Below are 24,193 nucleotides of genomic sequence, written 5' to 3' on the forward strand. Positions count from 1 at the left end.
ACACGTGTGTGTGCAGGGATCAGCCGTGCAGACACACCTCAGAGACAGCTCTGTTTAGCAATACAGTGAGCAACACCCAACGCCTGGCAAAAGCTCTTGAATCCAGAGAAAATAATCTTAAAATTACTTTATGAAAGATGGTTCTGCTCTCATCAGGCGCAGTGATTTAAAATGACTGGTTTGGTTGTGGCCGGCATCCATAATGTTAACGTATGAACTCAACTGGAACTGGAAAATAATACCATATTGCATGAAACTGTCAAATGTATGTATGATTTTTGAATTTAGTGCTTTATTTTGACTCATGTCTACCCATGTGCTTACCTTTCACCAGTGGATGCAAGTTTTCTGTTTACATCCTGTTAAATTCTCTAAGAGGAGGACAAAAGGTTGCAGAAACAGATCGAATCTCAAGAAATTCAAAACTTGACAAGGGTCGACACACACATCCCACTCCTGTGTGTGTGTGTGTGTGTGTGTGTGTGTGTGTGTGTGTGTGTGTGTGTGAGTAACTGGATAGGAGTGATTGACAGAAGAGACTTGTGCTTCTGGCTCGGGCAAGGTGGTGTTTCCGCACATTTCACTTTGAACAGCAGAGGCACAGAGCTGCCATTGTTTCCGACATAAAAAGCAGTCTGTGAAGGTAAAAATAGGAACAGAAGATGTGTTTGCATCATGAAAGTTTGGTTTTGCGGTTACAGACTTAAGGCAATTCCTCGATGAAATAATTTATACTCTTCTTGAAGAATATACTAATACAGAAATCATTACGATAATGAGTATTAGGATATATTATTATTGTGCTGAATGGAAAACGTGTGTTTTAAAAAAATCGTAAAACTGAAAATAGATGATTAAATATATCTAATCTCACCTGACAGCAACTACACATTCATAACATAAAACTTTAGTGAAAACTAATTTTCCAACTCAACAAACGGATCATTTATCAATAATATCATCAATAATACTCATATCATTCTTATCGTTTTCCATAAAAAGTTTCAATGTTCTTAAGTTCTTGTAAAACTAAATTGTGCCTGTGATACAGATGCTGATCTCTAGAGGGAGCTCACACATAAGTCACTGATGAGAAAGTCACGCTTTATCACCAGAGTAGATGTGTTGGAAAAGAAGATGCTTTTGTGCTCACTACATCAGGCTCTGGATTTTATTTAGAGTGATGGATGCAATTCCCATTTTCTGCCGTTTAAGCATTAGAGTGTGTGTTGGGACGAGATAATGTGTGGTTCATCCCTTTAAATTAATAGAAATGGCAGTTACAATTTATTTTTAACAAGATAATTATTACTAGCAATACAAAAGTCAAAGTAAAATCGAAGAAATAACAGAATAGAACACACACTGAAAAAAAGACAGCATTAGCATCTGACATGTTCAAATATCAATCCTTTCCCCTAATCAATAGTGCAGGCACGCTGGAATCGCTGGTTGAATCACCAATAACCTAAAGAACACCATCAAACACAGAAAAGGCAGAGCAGAAATACACGTACATTTGAAACATTTGTTAGTTGTTGATGTACATCACATTTATATTATGATTCCGTTCCTGGTGCTTCTGCGCAGGTGCAGGATTCTCATACGGATGTACAGCACAGAACACTCAGTAGTCCTGCATCACTAAGCATTGCATTTCGCAGCTAATGTTTACACTCAATCTCCTCGCTGCCCATGTTTTATCGACGTCATTCAAAAAATAACCTCTAGGATAAGTTTTTCAGATAGATTAAACATTCCAATAACTAATTCAAATTGCATTTTAAAATGATGAACAGTGGTGACCACATCTCTTTTGAGATGGTGGCCTGCGAGGGAAATGTTCTTCAGATTCATCAGAGGCGAAAGTCTCGCCATCAAACATTTCGCGCGAAAACGGCTGGAAGTGGTCACGAGAGTCGAATGACGTCAAATCTGGAAGAGGCGGTCTCCGAAAAAAACAGTCGTTGGCCTGTTGAACAACGCGATTGGACGCTTCGTCTTAGCAAGAACCCGTGACGTCGCGTCTGATTGGCTGGTCGGTTTCGTGCGACCCCGCCCCCTCCCTCCCTCCCATCGACGAGCTCGGCTCTCCTGCGCCAGCAGCGGTGGTGTGTCACCGAGGTTGGGCTGCCGCCGGAGAGACTCGGAGTCACGGCAAACATCCATCCGGTCGACCGAAGCTGGACGCGCGCTGGGGCTGAGGGGCTTCGGTTTGGATCCCCCGCGCCTCTCTCTCTCTGACACCGCCGCCGTCTCCTCCCGATGTCGGACTTCAAGCTCGGGATCGTACGGCTCGGCCGTGTGGCCGGGAAGGTGAGCAGGATCCCGGGACGGCCATGTGCGGCCGTGGAGGGGGGGAGGGCCCGTGAGGGACCACAAAAGGCGATGGAAAATGTTTTTTTGTTGTAGCTGTGACGGAGCTGTTGCTGGTCAAACGCTTTACGCGGACACCGACGCGTTGCGGAGTCGGGAGTGGCACGTCTGTTCCTAATTTAAGCGGCATCTGACAGGATTAGAGGAGCCGGCCGAGCCAGTCTGGCTTTCCGTGCCTCCGTCCGCCACCGGTCTCCTGTGAAGCTAGCTAAAGCTAACTAGCATGTCGCGAGGTTTGCCTTTAGCGGTTGGCTCAAGTCAAACGGCGGAACAGAGTCACCAAAGTAAACGGACGGCGTCCACGTCACGTCGTTCTCGGTCTCCGGTTGAAACGGAGAAGACTAACGTCGCTGTCTTTGTCTTTTCGACGGCGAACCCCAAAGCATTCCCACGGTCCGGGACACTGTTAGCTGTGGCACCGCTAGCTTATTTAGAATTTAACACGGGGGGAAGTGTCTCGCTAACGAGGAAGCCGTCGCCGTGCATCAACTGATTTCTTTTGTGCAACGTGACAATGCACCGGCGTGGCATCGCGGGGTTCTTTCTTTTTAAAGCTTAAGTTACAGTTAGTTCTAGTGAGTTACGGTGACGCTACGTTGCAAGTATCGGCTGAATGATGGCCAAGACATGCCCGTGTCACAAGACGCGCTCGTGTAGGAACGACGCGTTGGGTTCGAATCCGCTGCCCCCACGCTGGGCTTTCACTTATTTGCATGACGTCACACGCTAAACCGTGTAGCTGCTAAATGGTTCCACGTGAGACCGTTATGATGATGCCGCTATTCTTAAACATGAGGCATTTGATGACTTCGACATTAATGATAATGTTTGTCTGCAGCTGTCATGTGTGAGTGCAAAATCCCAAATATGGACTTGAACATAACAGTGTAAACTGTATTTAACTTGTGACTGTTGTTGCCTTCTGCAAGCAAGCCACTTTTAATGAGTGGTGTTGTTTGCTGTTATTATGTTTTCCCTAAAAAAAAAAAGAAAGCTGCTCCTTTTGTGTGTTTGTTGACATTAAAGTATTCTCTCTCCATCCTCTCGTTTCAGACCAAATACACACTGATTGACGAGCAAGACATACCGCTTGTGGAAAACTATGCATTCGAGGTAAACCATCAAGCTGTAACTGCCACTTGTATTGTGAGAAGTATTTATGTTACCGGTTTGCTGACTCTTTTTTTTTTTTTTTTTACACTTGCAGGCGCGCATGGAGGTAGATGCGGATGGCAATGGAGCTAAGATCTTTGCCTACGCTTTCGACATTGGCAAAGGCCGCTGGGCAGGAAGGCCATTGCATGAGCTTCTCTGGTAAGTACTTAACTCCTAATTATCTCAGCAGTTGAATAAACAACATCTGGAGGAGTGGGTCCTTTTGATTTTACTGAATGAGAGGCTGTTTGCAGCAACCAGTAAAGCTGCAGGTTGGTTTTGGAGCAATTGGATGTTGTGACATTTTTGAAAGTGATATATTATTCCATCAGCGCCCCCCCCCCCCTCGCCTCAATCAGTTGCTTTGTGATTGCCTGACTTCTTAAACTTGCGTGTTGACACAGGGAGAAGCACCGAGGAGGCATCGCCCCCAGTTTCCAAGTCATCCACATCAACTCTGTGACCGTGGACAACCGGCTAGACAACCTGCGACTGGTGCCGGTGGGCTGGAGCCCCAAGCCGGAGGAGATTTCCAGCAAACAGAGGTAGGACTACGGCTTCACTGGTGATCGGGGCTGAACATAGCTTAGCCTAGAGGGGTGGGGGAGTATGGTTACTTCTTTATTTTCCTTCTCCATATCCTGATATCTTTGACAAAGAGAATGCTTTTGACTTGCTGCTCACACAAAATTGCCATTGAGTTCTTTTAGCCAAATGAATGATTGCGTGTTCCCTTACCTGACCAGAGAGCAGTCCCTGTACTGGCTGGCCATCCAGCAGGTACCGGCCGACCCAGTGGAGGAGCAGTATCTGGAGCTGAGCCGCACGCGCTACTACAACGCTAACGGGGAGCTGGTGGAGGAAGAGGAGTGCTCCTGCACCTACTATGAGTGTCATTATCCTCCTTGTTCACTCATTGAGAGGAGGGTACGTAACCGGGAAGCCTTTTTACACAATTCAGCGTGTATAGCTATTTTCTCCCAGCGTGCAAAGCATGAGCTACAAAAGCCCCGAGCCGTGCATGATCTCGTTCCCCGTCTTGTCAACAGCTCCGGGAGTTCAACATCTGCGGCCGCTGCCAGGTGGCGCGCTACTGCGGCTCCCAGTGCCAGCAGAGGGACTGGCCCGCCCACAAGAAGCAGTGTCGCGAGCGCAAGCGGGTGCTGGCTCTCGAGTCGGAGCCCGAGCGATGATCCACACGCGCACCTCATCCTCGCCCGTGAGAGGAGGAGGGAGAACAGTGGAGGGGGAGCTAGGACGGGAGGGGAAGGGGTTGAACTTATGGGAGGGCAGCAGGGATGAGGTGCGAAACCAGGAGAGGGGGAGCTGCTGAACAGAGACTTAACGGCGGAGGACAATGTTGGTTGCGTGATGGATTCAGGAGAAAAGAGGATGGAAAATGAGGCCGAGACATCTGCCACTTTCCGGAACTGGTGTTTCTCCATAGCTTGCTTGCTTGCTGGATGGCGGGGAAAGGTATTATTCTAATCCTCTCTTCTTCTTTTTTTTGGTCATTCTTTTTCTCGAGGGGGGGGGGCCCTCGAGATCTACCTGCTGCTATGGTTTTGTATGTGAGGGAGGGGGGAGGAGAGTTGTCTTGTTGATGAACTGGACAAACTTCTTTGGACCATAATATAGACCGTTGTCGTCATCCACTTTAGGTCCTCCACCCAGTCGCCGGGTGGGGTTACGTGCAGACGGGGGGAGGGGGGGGGGGGCTGCGGTACCTGCCGGTCAACTGGTACAACGGGACACAGACCTTTTCACTGTATTGCTCCCTCTCTGACCTCTGCACACGGCCGCCGTCTCTTCCTGGTCGTCGACCCCCTTGGCCACGCCCCTTCCCCTGCAGCCAACCGTCGGATGGATTTCACTGATTGAATCACTCTATCAGTATTGAGCGTGTGTGTGTGTGTGTCTGTCTGTGTATGTCTGTGCTGCCAGTATGTACTGAAGGACATTGAAATGGTCTCCATGGGTTAATGGCAGGGTAAATGTATGTCTTTTCTCTTCAAGGGGCCATATTACAGTTTTAAATTTCATACTAAATCGTAAATTGATGGGTTAAATATTTTCACTGTTCTATAATAAAGTAGCTGCCAAATAAAGGCTGTATATTTTTTTTCTTTTTCTGGATGTTTTCTTGACCCCTGAGTTAATTTATTTTTCCATCAATTTGATCAGATGAGGTACAAAGTTTTAATCACCACTAACAATTGGCTTATTTGTATTCCAGTTATTTAAGTAGCTGTCCCTGGTGATATCAATGCTCTGTAAGGAAATGCTCTCCTGTGTGCCGGAGACTCCGAGCATCTCTGATTATCTCTACCAAAGTCCCGTGGGTCTGGCACCCCTGTGTCACCTGGTTTAAATCCCTCCAGTCAGTCGCCGTCTTGTGGTTTTTAACAAACACCTGTCTTTTCAGCTGAATTTTTTGCACCCTCGGGGTGAGGGTGAGGGGCAGGGGTGCGCTCAGTTTCTTGTGTGAGAGTTTGCTCTAAGGTTTTTTTTGAAGAAATTCTATCAATGGAGCTATATTTATTTAAAACATTTGATTGTGAAACATGTTTTTGTCCTGGTGATATTTGAAGGCAAATGTTCTTAACAAAGGCAAGTGGAATTGGGACCTTTTTATGTCACATCTTTTGGGGCAGGGAGGGGACAGGACAGTCCCACCCTGTGTTTTTTTTTTTCTTCTTTTCTTTCCTTATCCCAAATGAACCAGTGAGTCCTCCTCTGTGTTGCCCTTCCAAGTTTTCCGTGAAAATACTGCACACCATTATGTCACTAGAAATCTTCCACACGAGAGATGTCTTGGAGTGTAAAACTTGAATCCCCACCCCCAGTACACACCTTTTTTTGGGGGTAGATTTTATTTGGAGAGTGGTTTATGAACTAAACCCTTTCCTGCTTTTCTTTTTCTGAGACACAGCGGTCTAAGTGAAATTTCTCTTGAGTCAACTTTATCCTCAATCGCCTGCCTTCCTTGTATTACCCACAATGCACACTTGCTTAATGTGTCCTCTCGTGTCTCAGGGGAGGAGTCCAGACACATTGTAAGCATGTAATTCACAGTTACACATGCGACTTGTTGATTGTTTATTTTTTATGCGTGTGTGTGTGTGTGCAAACAAGTTTTCAACACTGCACTAAAAATGTGGCTCCCCTTGTTAGCGTTTTTGTCTCCGATGGGTTCAAGAGGGGGGGCGTGATTTGGATGACTTGGAGTGTACAGGTCGTGTCTGACATTGTTTTGTTCTGTAAGGATATAAACATTAATCACATAGAAATAAAGAGCTACAATATGTGAATGGAAGGTCAGTGTGGAGTTTGGGGCTGTAACTGACCGTTGCTTTTCCAATGTAAAATGATAATAAATAAAATGAACCTCATGTTGTGGAGTCACTTAAAATGTGAACGAATACTCATGCATGTAGTATTATTATAATTATGGCATTCGAAATTTCAAACTACTCTCAATGAAAGGTTGCTTGTGCACTAGAGAAGAATTAAGAAATCAGTATGGTCAGAGACCGAAAAACATTCCGAAGCTCCTGAATGAAAGTTTGTTGGAGATATTTACGTAATGTACAGTTTGTGGAAGTCTAGTGTCAGCTGATAAATAATCGCAAATACATTTTAGAGTTTTCAGGGTGAAATTCTTTAAAGATTTACTAGGTTGCTTAATGCAGAAATGCTTGGTAATTTATTTTGATGATCATTTGCGAATCTTCATTAGAGATTCATCGATTTCACCATTTAGCAAGAAAACATTTGCCGGTTCAGGCTTCTCCAATTTTATTTGTACTTTTATACAATAGTAAATTAAATATTTCTATCTTGATGGTGCCTTTTTTGTATTGTATTGGGTAAATTAAATTCATTTTATTTTGTTTAGCTCAATAACTGCAAATTACCAATATTTTAGATAAACAATTATTTGAAACAAAGACACCAATAGACAAAACATATAATGAAAATCTCCCATTCTTTTGTAAAGTGATTCTGATATCTACATTTGGAACTTATATATATTAACATTCAAGTCAGGTCAATTTCCTCCATTTCTGGGATTTCTGATATGTTATTACATGTTATATAAGACTTCAAGGCTGAAATTACAACTTTCTCCTGTTATATCTGATGTACCATCAACAGTTCAAACCACTGAGCCATAGAATAGTAGAGTAGAATATTTGCTGTTCTTTTTCCCCCCTGTGTTGACATTTAAAACCCACTAAGCCCTTCATCAGCTCATTGTCTTTATCACTCGTAGATCAGTGGAGTCCTTTCTTCCTCTTGTGTAACAAGGAACAGATGTCCGGTAACTTAAGCTCTCTGTGTGGTCATTGTGTCTCAGCAGTCGTTCGTCTCTCTCCGTTTGCCTCCTCTTCTTCATGTCCAGCCTCCAGCAGAAAGGTCCCTGTGGGGTCAGAGTTCAACAGGGGGGTCAGCAGGCTGTGCTGTTGTGGCAGTTCTGAGGTCACATATGGCGTGTGAGGAACTCAAAGACGGGCAAGAAAGATGACTTATTTCATGCGTTAATCTGTTTGCTAATATTGCTATTTAGTGAACAGATCAGTATGAAATTGAAGTAAAAAATATGTGTTGTAATGTGTGCGAAACTAGTTAAAGAGAATTGCTAGTTATGGTGTACATTGGTAGCTTTAAATTAAAACACCTTATTTTCAGACAGCTGTTTCATTTCTTATATTTTATTGTCAGTCAGAAGTTTGGAGTCACAAGGTACAACTGAAGGATTAATGTTAGGATATCACATCAGATTTCTTTTTTCTGTAACAGAAAAAATGTAAAATTACTGCTGAGCTGGGACAACAAACAATCTCTCTTTGGATGAAAATCTTGCTTTAACTTTCCAACTTCTCAAGAGGGTAAAGTTACATTCTCAAATCATTATGTTGTCACCTACAAATTTTCTTTTTTTTATATTCGACACCTTAATGGTGATTCTGGTGTTAGATTTCCATGGATGTAACCTTTACCTTCATATTGTCTCTCACAAACTTATCAGTCAGAATGATTAGTAATAAGTTTTTTTGTTTAAGTTTGTTTGTTATTATATATTTCCATGTCTATTTCATGCTATTTTTTTTAAATATCGTCTTAACATTTCCCTTTTAAAGCTTCAACGTTTGTGTTGTATTGTCTTACATCTACAGATATTCGTGTTTTTTTGTGTATATTTCGTCTTGTCCTGTCGTCGGCGACGTGCTGCAGTACCACCTCCTCTCCGCCAGGGGCCGCTAGTGGGAACACAACCAGCTGTTCCGCTCGCTCTTCGGTTCGCAACACGGAAGTTTTATAACAGCGTAGTTATGAACACGGTCGCGACGTGAGCTGATGTTACGCTCCACGGAATAATACAACTACGACAACAAAATGGTCAATATCGGACTCACCAAAGTGGACGATGCGCTGGCGGCCAAACACCCGGTGGGTCCTTTGTTTCGCTCGTCTTCCATCAGCGGAGGATCGAATCATTGAGCTGCAGAGACTTAAACTTGAGTTGTGAAAGCTGTTTTTTTTCTGTCCTTCAGGGTTTACAGAGTTATGCTGCCTGTCAGTCTCATGCTTTCATGAAGGGGACTGGGACCTTTATACTCGGTAGGAGATAAATTAATATAAATTGCATTGACGATTGAATTGTATTATTGTCACTTAAATATTAATAATACTTTATGTTGGATTACCCATATTTCTGAGATAGCTTATAATCACAACACTGGTACCAATCACTAACTAATTCCTTAGATATCTATTAAAAATGATACATTTTACTGAGGTAAATTCATAATTCATGAATGTCAATTTTTTAACAAGTTCTACAAAACGACGGACAACAATATCGTTATGGCCATTGTCTACCACAAGAGGGAGCTATATCCTGCACTGGTTTCTAGTATTAATACAGCGGGATGTTTTATGACGTGGTGCACACTAAACGCAACACACACAGTGGGGACGGTTGTATTGTTATAGGGTTTTTACAATACAGTACATGTAAGTTTCAGGTTACTGGAATTCAGCACAGATGAAAAAAGGAGCGCCTGCATACTGACTCCAAACCGTGATGGATAATGTTTTGTCGAGTGACTAAGGAACTTTGACCAAAGTGTTGCTGAGGACTTGGAGGAAAATGAGTGTCGTTAATATCGAACGTTCATCGTGACTTGTACTGTGTCTCTTTTACAGGCGCCGGGGGGTTATTTGCCCTTCAGATGGGTCTCCAGAGGAAGCTTCCTTATCCCCTTCAATGGAACCTTCTGATTTCAATAGGTGAGTGATGAGACATCGCACACACACACACACACACACACACACACACACACACACACACACACACACACACACACACACACACAACCCTGCAGGTTTCTTACCTCTCTCTCTCCTCTGCTCTCTGACCTCTCTCTCTCTCTCTCTCTCTCAGTGGCATCATCAGTGGGAAGTTATGCAGTGACTCGCTGGGAAACGCAGAAATGCTCCGACCTTTGGATTTTGCTGGAAACGGGCAGCGTCCCGGACCGATCGCCGCCACCGCCGCTGACGCAGGGTGAGTATAAAGTGGGGCTGCAAACATTTGTTTAATTGAAAAAAGAACAGTGGTTTTATGGAACTGAATACATTATATTTTTTTGTCCTGGGCTCAGTACTCTGAAAACATATTTATGTGTGCCAGCTCATTTGCTCGATCATAAATCACACGAGGACAGTTTGCAGAGTTTAATGGTGCATGTTTTCTCTTTTCTCTGCCTTTCAGCGTCCAAACCAGAGGTGTCAGAAGCAACCGAGAAGACAAAATACGGCGACGTGATGGAGTGAACAAACTTGCGCATCTACTGTCAGATGCTGCAATGATTGAGTATAGTGCTGCGTGTACATTCTGTATCCAATTGCATCCAAGGGTGTTTTTTGATGAAATGAAATGAAAGTTCATTTTTTCTGAGTTTGAGGCGCTTTTGAATTTCATAACGGCATTACAGTGTGGATAAACCGATGAGTTTCCCAAACGAGAGGTCAGGAATTAGTTTCGGTTAGTGGGAAGAATCCAACTTTAAGCCTGTGATCCGGTATTATTATTGGGATGTGTGTGTCTGACATGCAACCGAATTAACGCCGCTCCACCACAAGCAGCCACTAGTTGTCTCTGCAGTGCGCCGATGTAGTTACAGGTGGAGCAACCAAAACGATTAAACGGTTTTATCTACAGTCGCTGTCATCATGTTTTCCATGAACAACATAGAGAATATAATCGTGGAATGACTCATCATTTTAAATCGATTAAAGCAATTTTCTTTTCATCTGTTAAAATGCTTAAGATGCTTAGCAGTGTAATCCACATTATGTAATTCATATTTGTTGCCTCAAGACTCGGCATGTTCATTCCTAGGTCTTCAGTGCAGTTAAACCCTGCAATATATATTAGGATCAAATAAAGCATTTGCAGTTGTTATAATGAAATTGCCAGTGGATTTAGAAACATTTAGCGACCGAGACCAAGAAAGAAAGACTCAGAAGTACATGTGACAAGTTTCATTCCTTTTTACTGAGTTCTCATCTGAGGAGTTTTAGATCCACAAACTGACTCTTCAAAAGTAAATAAATACAAAAAAACAAGAAATAGCAGTATACATACACAATTGGTGCTATTTCAGCCATAAAGTTATTTTTTTTGATAAGTTTGAATGCACTAAAGCTCTTTAGAGGGAGGTAAATATATGTACTATGAAAAAGACGTACCCAGCACCTCAAACCCAAGACCATCATGAACACCGAGTACAAATATCACAATGTATGTTAAAGATGCAAATATATCTCAAAAACATGCATCAAATTAACACTTCCATCCATCCATCCATTGTCAAACCGCTTATCCTGCACACAGGGTCGCGGGGGGGCTGGAGTCCATCCCAGCCAACTTTGGGCGATAGACAGGGTACATCCTGGATTGGTCGCCAGCCAATCGCAGGGCGACACAGAGACATTCACACTCACACATCTACGGGCAATTTAAAGTCCCCAATTGACCTGATCCCCAGAGCATGTCTTTGGACTGTGGGAGGAAGCCGGAGAAAACCCACGCAGACACGGGGAGAACATGCAGACTCCACACAGAAAGGCCACTGGGCGGAATCGAACCTAGGACCTTCTTGCTGTGAGGCAACAGTGCTAACCACCACGCCACCGTGCCGCCCCAAATAACACTTCATTTTCTAAAATAAAATGATGGGCCCACGACTGATCTGATGCAGCAACGCGTGCGTTTACACATGCGGGTACCGCTGTCGACTGCCTGCTGAGTCAAAGGCAAATAGGATAGAAGTTTGAATGTCTAACTGGCCTCCATGTATCAGATAAAAGACGAAGACACAAAATGATGAGCTCATCCAGGTGCAGCATTCATCTCCATCGCAGAGGAAGATCTTATCTACTGTGAGTGATCACGGATGGTTCAGCACTGAGTAGAGGCCTGTTGAGACGTTTAAGATCGGTGGATAATCCTTATTGGAATTTAAAACTGCAGTCAGTGGTGTTTCTGCAAAAGGGCTACAAATAGCTGTCAATCTCACTTTTTGAATAACACTGAAAAAATGTCTCATGGCATTTGAGCTGTGTGGAGACAGGATCTTTTTGTGTTGGTAAACCCGTCAACAGAAGAAAGATGTGCTCACAATTGCATCTTTTTTTAAAACTACGCTGTCCCTGAAGTTTGTTTGCACAGCCAAAATAGTTTGCACAATAATGCGTCAGCAGCTTAATCCTGCACCCTGTGGTGAAACAATCGAGTCGTTAACACCTCCAATGAACGAAGCGCCCAAAGTCCATGGGCCTTGACTCGCGGAGAACGTTCACTACTTCTGAGAAACGCAGCTCATATCAGGGGAAGTGTTTTTACAGTGTTTGCAGCCTCGCGGAGGCAGACTTCATTCAGGGATGATACGGATTTAGCTTCATCTTTTTCTTCCCCCATCTTTGTGCAGCCTGAACCAAGCCCCTCCGCTCTCGCTTTATTTCTGGCACTGTTATTTAAATCTGAACCAACGCCTCCCAACGTTTGAATCTTTTGAGTTCTCATTCTGTCATTCTCCACCCCCCCCCCCCCCCCCCCCAAAAAAAAACCCCAAACGGCTCCATGAAGCTCTCAGACTCTTTTGTCACATGCACACTGATGCTGCTGCTGGGACTGTAACAGAGACAGGGAGATAATGAGACGTAAAGACTGTGTGTGTGTGTGTCTGTCCAGTGGATCTTCACATCATTGAAATAAGGAGCGCTTGTATGGGCCGGCCTTTCTGCACGCTTGGTCTCACCCTATTGCTGCAAACTGAGCATTAGTGTGTGCGTGTGTGAGCGTGTGCGTGACAACGTGAGACAGAGAGATGAGGAGAGTAGGAGTGAGGAGCTCAGTGGTCCGACACCACGAGTCAAGTGACCACCACAAATGGACAGTGAGTGTGTCTCTTCCTGAAATACCCGACTCACTTCCTGGCTTTGGTTTGTTGTGTAAGAAGCGAGCCTGTAGATTTAAAAACAACAACATACCCCCCCCCAAAAAAAAAAATTCACATCATTTTTATCTCATCCCCCTACCGCGGATCTGTGCTCTGAAACACAAGTATCGAGCATTTGAACATCTGATCTATTTGGATCTTCTTTTTAGCCTGGAGTCACAATCAATGGCCACAAATTGACACGTCGACAAGAGCAACTGGTGTGTGATTGACCGTCAGAGGGGGCGACAGGCCGTGTGCGATGGGATTCATTGATCGCGTGTCCTCTCTGTCAGCCTCGCCTCTCATATGGAAAAATGCAAAAGGGCATTCGATGTAAACACAGCAGGGGAGACGTGCAACGCAACACCTGGTCTGACAGGAAGAAGAAGAAGAAGAACTGCATCAGGCAGTTGGTTAATCCCAGAGAGTCCTTTGTGTGAGCAGGACGGACGAGGAGACGAGAGAGCTCAGGTCTGGGCAGGTCACAGATGAACGTGGGTTCGTGCAGTGCGTCTCCCGTGTGACTCGTCCCTGGGGACGGGCCCTGTCTCCACGCAAGGACGAGGAATGCTGCTCATCCGCCTCACTGAGAGAAACCTTCACGTGCTGATCATGAGAGGGTCTCTGGAGGGAGGAAGAGACACGGGGACCACTTTATTTTGATAGGATTATTTACTCTCATTGTGGTCACTTGATAGTAGGATGGGAAGGGGGGGAATCCAACTATAGGTTTCATTGTAACATGTTACAAACTAGTAGTTAAAAAGGCAAACAAGCAACAGACAAAGCTTATTATTTTGAATTCTACAGGATAATGAACTCGTTAAAAATTGCACGTTAATAAAAAAAGCAATTGTGGGCCACTTAATGTACTTTATAGAACAACAGCTCAGTCAATTCCTGCTCACTTTTATTTGCCGACGAGTTATTGAATCCTTCATTTTTGTATTGTGTGATGAAATACACGTTTTTTTTATAGCTCGGATTGGACTTTATTCTTTTTCTACATTGCAAAGGTGTCTTTATTATGCCCGAGAAATGTAGATGGGATTAGTTCAATCAGACATGGGGCCACTGGTGAAATAAAGCACAAGTGCTCCTTTGTAGGTTGAGCAAATCCTTCTACTTCTTAGCATAAATCAACTCGGTGCTGCAAGTATACTAAATACAATGTTATTTACAAAGAAAATACAGAAAAATATCTGCATTCAGAAAGTTACTGGCTGCTAGTTGCGTTTGTTTCACTTTCACAGCGAGTTACTACGACGTTCGTACAGTTAATGATCAAACCCCTATGCTGTACGCATCTGTTAAAGTACCATTATTGAACATTTATTATTTTTAAACTTGAGCCTCTTCAGGTCCGGACCAATGAGCGCGGAGCGCGTGCACGCCCCGGCCAATGGCTGCTGCCCGCGACGGTCGCGCGCAGCCGTTTGGAGGGCGGTCCTCTCCAGAAGAAAAGGAAAGTATCGATCACAGATCGATGGGGCTCCATCGGGAAGGACGGTTAAACACGGGGCATCGCTTACACTAAGAAGCCGTATTAGGAGGCGTGTTTAGCTGCTCAGCGAGTGAGAACTCGTTTTTTAACTATCGCGCATGTTCGCCCGTGTGTTTATTTAAAGTTCGCCAACTTGTTTCGGTGGGTTTCCCCCCCCCCCCCCCGATCGATCAGTCGTTGGTCGATCACCACCGCGCTCATGGCTCTGATAGCGACCGATCAGAGCTGCAAACTGAACGAGGCGCCGGCGATTTACGCGCGAGTCGCGCCGAGGAAAGAAGCGCGCCAGGGCACCGCGGAGGGCTTCAGAATGCACCCGAAGGAGGCGGACTACTCCACCGACGGCCTCCCGAAAGCCTTCCTCCACAGCCTGAGGACCCTGTTCGACATCCTGGACGACGGCGGACGGGGCTACGTCCACATCTCCGAGATCGAGAGCCGCTGGCAGGGGGCGGACACCCGGGCTCTGCCCGGCGGGGTGCTGGGGTGCCTGAGGCGGGTCACCCCGCCGCACGGCTGCCTCACCTTCGAGCGCTTCGTGGCGGGGCTGCGGTACTCCATGCTGCACCCGGAGCACGGGGCGCCGAGGCAGCCCCGCAAAGCCGCCCCGCTGTCCGCGTGCGGGGTCGGGATACGGGTCGAGAACAAGGTCCGGCCGCTGGGGCCGAGCAACGTGACCAACGTCCGGCAGCACCGGGCCGCCTCCCTGCAGGGCCGCGCCGGGCCGGAGGACGGGGGCGGATACCCCGCGTGCGCACCGGGCCGGTACGGCCGGGGTTTGGAGCAGACTTCTGTCGCCGCGGGGGGCGGGTGTTACCGGGCCGAGCCGGGACACGCCACCGAACCCACGCAGCCCCAGCAGAGCCGAGTCAGGACCATCGAGTCGTTGGCTCTGGAGGCACCGCAGCTCCAAGGATCAAGTGAGTGTGTGTGTGTGTGTGTGTGTGTGTGTGTGTGTGTGTGTGTGTGTTTGTCGGAGCTCATTGAAGACTTAAGTCATACGTTTAACGCCTGTCTGCCAAAATCCAGGTACAAACCAACGCTGTTAATTAAAAAAAAGTGAGTTCATGTCAGTTGATGTCATGCAGTTGGATGTGCATCTCACTGCTTCATCCCACTTGCGTGAATTGGTAACAAGGGCTGGAGAGATAATGTTATTACATGCTATTAATAAGTCATTTTCTGTATGTCAAAAAGAGTCGTGAAATCCTGCAAAACATCCATTGCAAAAGCCCAAAATGAGGTCTTTTAAATTGATTGAGGTTTGTCTGACTGTCAAAACGATGATATGAAAAAGACAACAGCACATCCGCATTATAGAAAGATTCATGTAAGGCGGGATCAGCATTCCACTCCCATCCCACAATCAGAAATGCCCATTTAAACTTTTTTGACTTAAGCAAATACAAATGATTATCCGGGCACCCAAAGAGTGAGTTAGAAGTAGAGCACAAAATACACATAAGACTTGAGCGCGCCGTTTGCCTTGCATGCATAACTGAGTTCAAACGTCCACTGCAGTCCTGCCAGCTTCGATCCTACATTCCAATTTAATTGGATCCAGTGGTCCATGAATTGCACACTAGTGCACTACGTCTGCAGAGGACCTGCCTTTGCGTTCATCCAGAAGATTATCCAAGGTCAAGATGGTACATTTATAAGGGAGTCAACAACAATTATTGTTGGGTTTTTGCCAACGCACTTTTCAAGTAGGGTTACGTCACGGCTTAAACAGGCCCCATTTAGTGCCTGTTTGTGGGGTGGCAAGTTGAATAATTGCCCTTATTAACCCCCCCCCCCCCCCACACACACACACACACCTCACCCCACCGGGTCAGGTCAGAGGTTGTGTCAGAAAATGCATGAACGTATCTATCGTGAGGGCTTGACTTGTGGAGGGAGCCCGGTCAGCCATCGCCTGGGTGATGGGCCTGAGACATTTTGCCTGCTCCATTATCTCCTTTCACTCTGATACCAACTGCCTTTTGATCTTGGTAAAACACACACACACACACACACACACACACACACACACACTCTCTCTCTGTCGAGCCCTCGGGGCTCTCACCGCTTTCACCACCGGCTCCACTGGTACGTGGTTTGGCTCACATGGATGAATGAAAGGAAACGTCACCGGGCCGAAAGTTCACATACTTCCGTGCCCGTTTTTTTGTCTTTTTGTTGGCTCAAGTAAAGGAAAATCTTGTTAAATGCTAAAACGTGTAACAGCACGATGTTACGATGACTGGCGCAAAGAGGAAAGGTCCGTGAAAAGAAGGCTTTGCTTGCTTAGATTAATCACAAAACCTCTGTCGATCTTGTGGCTAATGGGAGCAAATCTCGTGGAGAGCTTTTCCCGAAGGCGCGCAGGCTGCATGTCTACGCAACATAGTTTGGGAATGAGACAGTGTTTTGAAAAAATCACCACCGCACACTTTGTTCGGGCATCCGCCTGCAGACCGGCAGGGTCCGCCTGCCGTAATCTCTCGCATGCAGCCAAAAGCCTGTTGGATTAGAGCAGATTACAGCAGAAAGGCCTGGGCTCACTGACTCGGGGCACCGGTGAAATCCTCCCCAACACCGTGGACATCAGCGCACAGTCCTGCCCGGCGCCCTCGCGTCATCACGGCTGCAGAGTTCAGCTGTGTTGTGATGGGAAACCCCTCAAAATCCGGATCAGGTTTTTAAAGTTTGTTCAAATAAAAACTTTTGGTCGTTTTTAAGCAGCCGTCTTGGAGTTTTCTATCACGTCACATGGTCTCCATCTTTCTCTTGATCACAAGAAGGCAAACGTTCCAAAAAGTGGAACGAGCTCCCACCGATATAACGACCACTTCCTTTAATCGGTGCATGTCGCTTTTTCTAGTGGAACCCGTGTGAGATGTTCTCTGGACGGGCTCAGATACTCAACACATTTCTGTCTGCTCCACTGAACTTGCAGCCAAGTCATTTGACAACGACTGAGTTCAGCTCGCAGACACGTTGGTGGAGTAGAGCGCCCCCATGTGGTGCACACCGGCAACTGCGACGGCCACAGATATTTTACATTTCATGTAATATTTTATAGGCCGGGGACTGAAACCTATCCGGAATCCAATAGAACACTGGTTTAAAAGAAATCTAATTGTAATAAAACAAAATGTATATACTTTTTTAGCTTTTTTTATGGGATTATGTTGCATGTAAATGCAAAAACATACTGCATAACATTACAACCATGCTGTATACCTCTTCTACATTCTGAATTGCCCAAATTATGAGAACGAGTCAAATCTTTTCAAAAAAGTATTTTGTCCCTGCACTGAAACCACAGGACACAGTGTGAAATGTATTAAATCTGATGCCTCCCATTTCCGTAGGTGTTGTGAAATCAGGTTTACCGAGATCTCAGAGCGAATCGGCAACGGGACTTAGTGGCGGCTCGAGGCGACACGGGCGGAGTCGGGAAGAGCAGAGGAGGCATACCATAACCAACGGAGTGGATTACGGGATGGTTGGTTCACTCACACACACACACACACACACACACACACACACTGCTCTGCCTGGGCAGAGGTGCGGCACCTTTAGTTTCTGGCTGAATCTCATGTTTCAGCCCGAAACGGGGCTGAATGTGAGCGATGTACACACACACACCTTTTCATTAATAACTGGTTGAGCAGCAAAGGAGCTCACAGGTTCGACGTTAGTCATTCGAGGGTCCTCTGTGGACCCGCCCGGCTCCTTTTTTTTACCTGCGACACCCGTGCCCACCATTTTCAAGCGGATTTCAACACTGTATGGTTGCAATCAGTTGGTTCTGTAACTCTACCCGATGAGATCCTCATTTATCTCTACTCAATAATTAGAATAAAGTTGTTCCGCGGCTGAAAAAGAGAGGGGATGTTTGTTCTCAGGCTTTTCTTCCGCTTTTCAAATGTGAGAATTTGCTGTTTATTTTCTTTGACTTATATGAGGACAATTTGAAGATCTTTAGCTATTGGAATGTTGGTCGTACAAAACGTTTAAATGTAAAAAGTTAGATATAACCTTCAAGTCTTGATGGACAGGTTTTTTTTTTAAATGAAAGGAAATGAAACTGCACAAGTTATTAAAACCAGCAAGATGTGTCAGCCGAGGAATAACGATGTAACATCAATAAGGAGGCTGTTGTCACAGCTTTCAGCTGGACATTGAGGTATCTATCACCATTTTTCATTGTCCAATAGTATCAGACGTTCAGAGAGACGCAGTCGGCTCGGACTAAATCTTTGATGGTTTTCAATGTGACTGCATGTGACCGGGATCGAGACTTATTGTATTGTATGTGGGAAAGTAAACATAACAACTCCACGGGAAAAGGTTTTCTAGTCGAGGCCCATCTCCAGTTCCCTCCCTATTGCCCCCCTCTCGCGCCCCCACTCCCCCCGTTCTGCCCCTCCCACCCTCCAGTCTCTCTCTCTCCGCCTCTCTCCCTCGGCCTCAGCGCTTCTCCCTCTAGCTCGCCTCCTCTCCCTCTTCTTCTCTCTCCCCGTCCGTGTGGACGTCTCCGTCTCTTTTCCCTCTGCGCCTGGAGAGGCTGATAGAACAGCTCCCCTCCCCCTCTCCCTCCTCCCCCTTCCCCACTCCCCCCCGCCCCCCCACCCCCGGCCCTCCGGCCGCCTTTGGCCCACTGCAGCCCTGATGGTAGCGAGCCGGGTCGGGCCCGGGGGCCTGATAGAAGCGGAGGACTCGCTGGGCCGGCCCGGCCCGGCCTGGTCGGCTGTGTTGGCCGCCTACACCACGGTCTTCATCCCGCTCAGCAGCAGCCTGTACAGCAGCAAGGCCCTGCACTTCTTCCTCTGGGTGAGTAGGGCGAGAGGGGGAGAGAGAAAGGGAGGGCGAGACCTAAAAAGGAAAGGAAAGGGAGAGACGGGCGAAGAGGATGGGAGGTCTGACATGGTTATGCAATAAGTGCATTTTCTGGATTTGTGTTTGGAAGTCTTTTAACTTGCAATACTCGGAGGTATTGTTGAGCTTTCGGATTGGAACAAGAACAGTAGCCAATCAAAACCGTTGAGTAGACAAGTTGTTCAACGAGCGAACATGCAGAGTGTGTGCTGGTTGTATTCTCTCAAATGTGAGGAGTTAATGCATTTTCTGTGTTCGTGCCAGTGTCACTGAACACCTTTTGAGTTTATCTGCGCTTTTTGTGTTGCTCTAAGACGTCATATTGTACAATGAATCGATTTAAAAATACTAAAAATCATCTCTCAGGGAGTTTGGGTCTTGTTGTTAGCACTGGTCTGTTGAGGTGTCTCATATGTTCTGGTTTCATGCCGCTGCCTTTCTCTCTGTCGATAACTGTTAACATCAAATGATCAGAAAAACACCGACTGATTGCACGTTGCAGTTGTCAGCTGCAGCTCTGAGCGCCTTTGTTTTTTTGGGGGGACTCGCATATCGCCGCTGTAGTTCACACGTTTCATGGTTCTTTGTGGCCGTCGCGTCCTTTGTGTTTTTTGACCGTCCGGCTCACGCAAGCAGGTGTCATGTTGTTGTGTGCGTGTTGTTGTTGTGTGTATTCATGCCCGCTCATTCAGCCAGCGCACAAACATACATGCACACACTCCCCCCCCCTGAGCTTTTCAGCCATTCGTTGTTCTCCTGCTTGCTTGTGGACTGTGACGCATTCAAGCAGCTCTGACAGCGGGTCGCGCTTTCACTCGAGACCCCCCCCCCCCCCCCCCCTCCGACCTCTCACTTTAAGGCTCCTTGGGAAAGAGCAGGCGCATTTTGAACAGGGTTCGATTTCAGACTCTCGAAGCGCCCTCGTCCTGATTTAGTTCACTTGGGCGACAGGCGTCACCTCGCTGATCAGAGGAATGTTCCGAGCCGCGCACACGGGGGACATGACGGTCGGATAGAAAGCTTCACACACACCAGGTGGCCGAGTGCCAGCAGTGAGGCCTGGTCTGTGGCAGTGTGCTGCACGGACAGCCTGGTCAGCACAACTCAATGCAGCCCTGCTAAGGGGGGGGGAGGTGGAGGGCACCGGCACACACACACACACACACACACACACACACACACACACACACACACACACACACACACACACACACACTCTTTCTTTCTCTCGCTGAAGTGCTGCTGTTTACCCCCATTCTTATGTTGCCGCTCAGTTGCCATGACGGCGGACTGATTGCGCCTCTAAACAGTGTTCAGGATGGAGAGAGAGAGAGAGAGAGAGAGAGTCCGCACGGCGCCATTGTCTCCGCCAGCACAAAAGAGTTTGCTGCAGATGCTCCTGTGAAAAGACGGGAGTTTGTCTCCCGTTCAGGCTGCCAAAAATCAAACATTAGATTCAGTCACGGCGTCTCGGCAGAAGCCCTCTTCGCCAGACGAAACGTGTTCTGCCTCATGTGGGTTTTGTTTGTGTCTGTTCCTAATTCCACTTTCCCCCCCCCCCCCCCCCCTTTTTCCTCTTCAACCCCATTCACCTTCTTTTGTTTTACTTTCCAACAACCTCCGCTCCATTTTAACTTTCAACTCATACAGCTGAAGCAAATGAAGGAGCTGGAGCAGGAGAAGGACTCCCTGCTGACGGGGCTGGAAGTGGTGGAACGGGCCCGCGACTGGTACCAGGGACAAATCCACAGCGTCACAGAGCGACAGCGGCAGGTCGGCCAGAGCTCCCCCTCCACGGTCAGCTCAGAAACCGTCAGTGTGCAAGACGGTGGAACCCACAACTGTATTTTTTTTTATTTCAGTGCAATGGATGACTGGATGACAAAAGTCTCACCATGAAAATATATTTCCAGCACGTGTGTAATAAAGAGTAAAAATGAACTCTTAACTACTTCAATCAATCAACCTCCTTTTACTAAAGTTGGCCCGTGGTTTGTTAAGCCATCGTCCCTCATCTCTAAGACCTTTTGCTACTTCACTTTTGGTTTTTAATAATCTTTTATGTTCTCTTCTCTCAGGATTTCTTCACAGAAGCCAATCAGAGTCACATGAATGTTCTAATACCCAAATTGCAAGAAGTCAACCGCTGCCTAAATGACCTTATTTCCTGCTCTGGGATTGTGAGTGTTGCCTCCCCATTGACAATTTCTCTTAATTTCATGCAATGTGAATATAATTATAATAACTATAATATAATAGTTGTCATTCCAGATGTGCATATGCATTTTGAGGTGGCTATTTCGGTCCATGCCATGATTCACTGTAGCATGAAAAGTAGAACTACACAATGTTTGATCTAATTGGATGTCGGAGAGAGTGTGATCGGATCAATTTGTGCTCCATAAGAAACTTTGACACATTATGGAACAATCGAATGTAAAAAAAACCCAATAATGAACCAGTATGCTCACGTCATTTTATTTGAAATTCTGATCTGTGTTTTATCTGGAGGACCTATACAAATTAAATGTGTGTAGTTAAAGAGAATTATATAATACTTTCAGATTTCAGCCGTGCTAGTGATATGGTTCTTAATCAACTATAAAATAATAATATTTAGTGAAGAAATTCCTGTTGTTAAAAACTTTCAACGGTACAAATGTCAGCCTGTTTACGGCGTAAATTAGCGTGAGCTCTTAGCTCACAGTACCACACCGCCATCGGTGGAGCAACACAGCTGTCAACGTGGTTGCCTGCGTTCTCGGGGAACTTGTGTGGCTCAAAGCCGAACGGCGTAAATATTCTAGCTACAAGCTAGAATATTTTCTAGCTATTCAAGCTACGAGAAGTTGCTTATTTTACACGTGTACATCGCAAGACTTCGTCACGAGATCTCTTCCTCTCTGTTTCCCAGCAGTCGTTTCCTTCCGGCTCTGCTCCGTCAGCAGCTCACCCCCAGCCTCTGGGCCCTGCTGCTCCCCAAGCCATCCAGAGGCTGAAGGACCAGAACCGACTTCTCACTCAGGTCCGGCAACGCGTCCACAGACGGAGGTCGCCACGCCGTTGCCGCCTCAGTACGGCCGTTTTCAGTCACTCGCTTCACTTCTTTTCCCTTCCTTTCCCAAAGGAGGTGACGGAGAGGAGCGAGCGGATCGCCCAGCTGGAGCAGGAGAAGTCGGCGTTGATAAAACAGCTCTTTGAGGCTCGGGCCCGCAGTGCGCAGGACACCAGCGTCATGGACTCCACCTTCATCTGAAGACGCACACACACACTCCACCCGCCGAAACCCTCCGACGTCGGCTGGGAATCACCGTGAGGCTGCGCTGGAGCCAATGGACCCCGAAACCGAACCACGCACTCCCGAGATGTGAACCGGACTCCCCCCCCCTCCCCCCACCCCTCTCCGCACAAACACTCCAGCTGAGTGGAGAGAAAAAAGACACTACAAAGCAAAACCAGCGGGCTCTCAACAGATCGCAGCGCTCCAACTGTTGCAGGATTGCACTCCAAATCCCAAAAGACGGTTTATTATTTTTTTTTTTACTTCAGCTGAAATGCAACGTGAACAAGATGAACTTTGACGAAGTGAGATGAGTGAGTTTCTGTTGGAATTAAATGCCATATTCTCACAGTTTAATACGACAATACATCATCTGCTACATTTGCTTGCTGTGATCTGTCCACCTTGATAGTTTGGTACTTTGACCTTAATGATGACCCCGCTTCCATGTCATTCAGTATCTCCTTCCTTTTGATGTAAATTACAATACGTTGACCTGACATTAGCTTTCTGGGTTTTATAGCGTTTCTTTTCAAATGCTGAGAAAATAGAATTGCTCAAAAGAACCGTTTTATATGTTATGGTAGCATGTTGAAACGTTAAGACGTGTTTAGGAATTTAGATTTTCTTTTTTTGAAGTAGGAGAAAAGAAGCGACGGGAGGACAGCCTGAGAGCTGCAGAGAGACGAAAGGAAAGAAGTTTGGAAGTTTGCACTTATGAGAAGGCGGAGGAGGACTTGCAGAAGACGGTGAATGTGTCGGAGCGAGAGCTCATTGGTTGGGAGAAACAAAAGAGAATCCCTTTTGTCCATCTCACGCTACATCCCCTATATGTGTTTACAGTGGATTCTTTGCATGGGTCGTATTTTTTCAGCTCCAAAATAGAGATTTTCTGTTTTGAAACCTGCAGATTAGCACAGATGTAAAAGCCCATTTTTGTCTTCTTTAGCAGGACGAGACAGTAGAAGCCGACAGCCACCCACAAAGTTTACAGGATCATAATTTAGTTAGTGGGTGGCTGTATTAAAAATGAACCTTGTAGCTTCATAACGGATTCTGTACGGTACTGCTGGGATGTCTGCACGTGACATGTTGTTGATGTGTGTTTCACACTTGTTTTGATTGTATGTGTCCTGCTGCTCAAACTGCATTATGTGTGAGTGAAACTCTTTTCCTTCTGCTTTCCCCTGAAAGTACTCAACCTCAGAAAAGAATTAAAACAATACGAATGACCAAACTAGGTTCTGTGGGTCTTTGCGATGTGTTTTTTCCCCACAAGCAATGCATAAAAGTTATTTAAAATATTTCTTACTTTTTAAGATTTCATATTTCTTATCCTTCCGTCACAGAAAAGGACAAGAAACATGTTTCAGCGTCATGTATTGACTCTGCTAACAATGATTGGTGATGTTAATGAACGGCTCTACTAGATATTGTAGCCTTCTTTTTTTCTCCACTACATTAATATGAAACGTTGATCAGTAGATTCTTTCC

At 46.0% G+C, this 24,193-nt stretch overlaps 3 protein-coding genes across 6 annotated transcripts; all 3 read left to right on the forward strand.

Moving 5' to 3' along the window:
- The first annotated feature begins 928 nt into the window (after positions 1-928).
- On the forward strand, positions 929-6,923 carry zmynd19 (zinc finger, MYND-type containing 19). The gene is made up of 6 exons (XM_040198091.2): positions 929-2,316; positions 3,430-3,489; positions 3,584-3,690; positions 3,936-4,076; positions 4,278-4,458; positions 4,581-6,923. Exons 1-6 carry the CDS (start codon positions 2,266-2,268, stop codon positions 4,722-4,724), a joined length of 684 nt encoding a protein of 227 aa, XP_040054025.1. The 5' UTR covers positions 929-2,265; the 3' UTR covers positions 4,725-6,923.
- Positions 6,924-8,711: 1,788 nt separating this feature from the next.
- Positions 8,712-11,013, forward strand: tmem141 (transmembrane protein 141). Its single transcript, XM_040198229.2, has 5 exons — positions 8,712-8,985; positions 9,090-9,156; positions 9,745-9,828; positions 9,983-10,105; positions 10,313-11,013. The coding sequence occupies exons 1-5, from the start codon at positions 8,932-8,934 to the stop codon at positions 10,372-10,374; spliced, it is 390 nt and encodes a 129-aa protein (XP_040054163.2). The 5' UTR covers positions 8,712-8,931; the 3' UTR covers positions 10,375-11,013.
- Positions 11,014-14,019: 3,006 nt separating this feature from the next.
- Positions 14,020-23,936, forward strand: sapcd2 (suppressor APC domain containing 2). 4 transcript variants are annotated; one of them, XM_040197098.2, is made up of 6 exons: positions 14,020-15,470; positions 17,910-18,043; positions 21,070-21,216; positions 21,498-21,599; positions 22,334-22,444; positions 22,547-23,936. In XM_040197098.2, the coding sequence occupies exons 1-6, from the start codon at positions 14,750-14,752 to the stop codon at positions 22,673-22,675; spliced, it is 1,344 nt and encodes a 447-aa protein (XP_040053032.2). In that variant the 5' UTR covers positions 14,020-14,749; the 3' UTR covers positions 22,676-23,936. The 4 variants fall into 4 exon arrangements, with proteins under 4 accessions (XP_040053032.2, XP_040053033.2, XP_040053034.2 ...); XM_040197099.2 differs by having other exon boundaries at positions 22,337-22,444; XM_040197100.2 differs by having other exon boundaries at positions 21,070-21,192.
- Positions 23,937-24,193: the final 257 nt, after the last annotated feature.

Source organism: Gasterosteus aculeatus, chromosome 14 (genome assembly GCF_964276395.1).
Source record: "Gasterosteus aculeatus chromosome 14, fGasAcu3.hap1.1, whole genome shotgun sequence".
NCBI classification, from domain to species: domain Eukaryota; kingdom Metazoa; phylum Chordata; class Actinopteri; order Perciformes; family Gasterosteidae; genus Gasterosteus; species Gasterosteus aculeatus.

What these genes read in the sequence shown, in the direction of transcription:
- zmynd19 (XM_040198091.2), top strand. Translation starts at nt 2,266, where the DNA reads ATGTCGGACTTCAAGCTCGGGATCGTACGGCTCGGCCGTGTGGCCGGG. An exon ending in TGGAAAACTATGCATTCGAG is followed by an intron (nt 3,490 to 3,583) that starts GTAAACCATCAA and finishes TTACACTTGCAG; the next exon opens with GCGCGCATGGAGGTAGATGC. An exon ending in CCATTGCATGAGCTTCTCTG is followed by an intron (nt 3,691 to 3,935) that starts GTAAGTACTTAA and finishes GTGTTGACACAG; the next exon opens with GGAGAAGCACCGAGGAGGCA.
- tmem141 (XM_040198229.2), top strand. Translation starts at nt 8,932, where the DNA reads ATGGTCAATATCGGACTCACCAAAGTGGACGATGCGCTGGCGGCCAAA. An exon ending in CGCTGGCGGCCAAACACCCG is followed by an intron (nt 8,986 to 9,089) that starts GTGGGTCCTTTG and finishes TCTGTCCTTCAG; the next exon opens with GGTTTACAGAGTTATGCTGC. An exon ending in GAACCTTCTGATTTCAATAG is followed by an intron (nt 9,829 to 9,982) that starts GTGAGTGATGAG and finishes TCTCTCTCTCAG; the next exon opens with TGGCATCATCAGTGGGAAGT.
- sapcd2 (XM_040197098.2), top strand. Translation starts at nt 14,750, where the DNA reads ATGGCTCTGATAGCGACCGATCAGAGCTGCAAACTGAACGAGGCGCCG. An exon ending in ACCGCAGCTCCAAGGATCAA is followed by an intron (nt 15,471 to 17,909) that starts GTGAGTGTGTGT and finishes CCATTTCCGTAG; the next exon opens with GTGTTGTGAAATCAGGTTTA. An exon ending in AGAACCGACTTCTCACTCAG is followed by an intron (nt 22,445 to 22,546) that starts GTCCGGCAACGC and finishes CCTTTCCCAAAG; the next exon opens with GAGGTGACGGAGAGGAGCGA.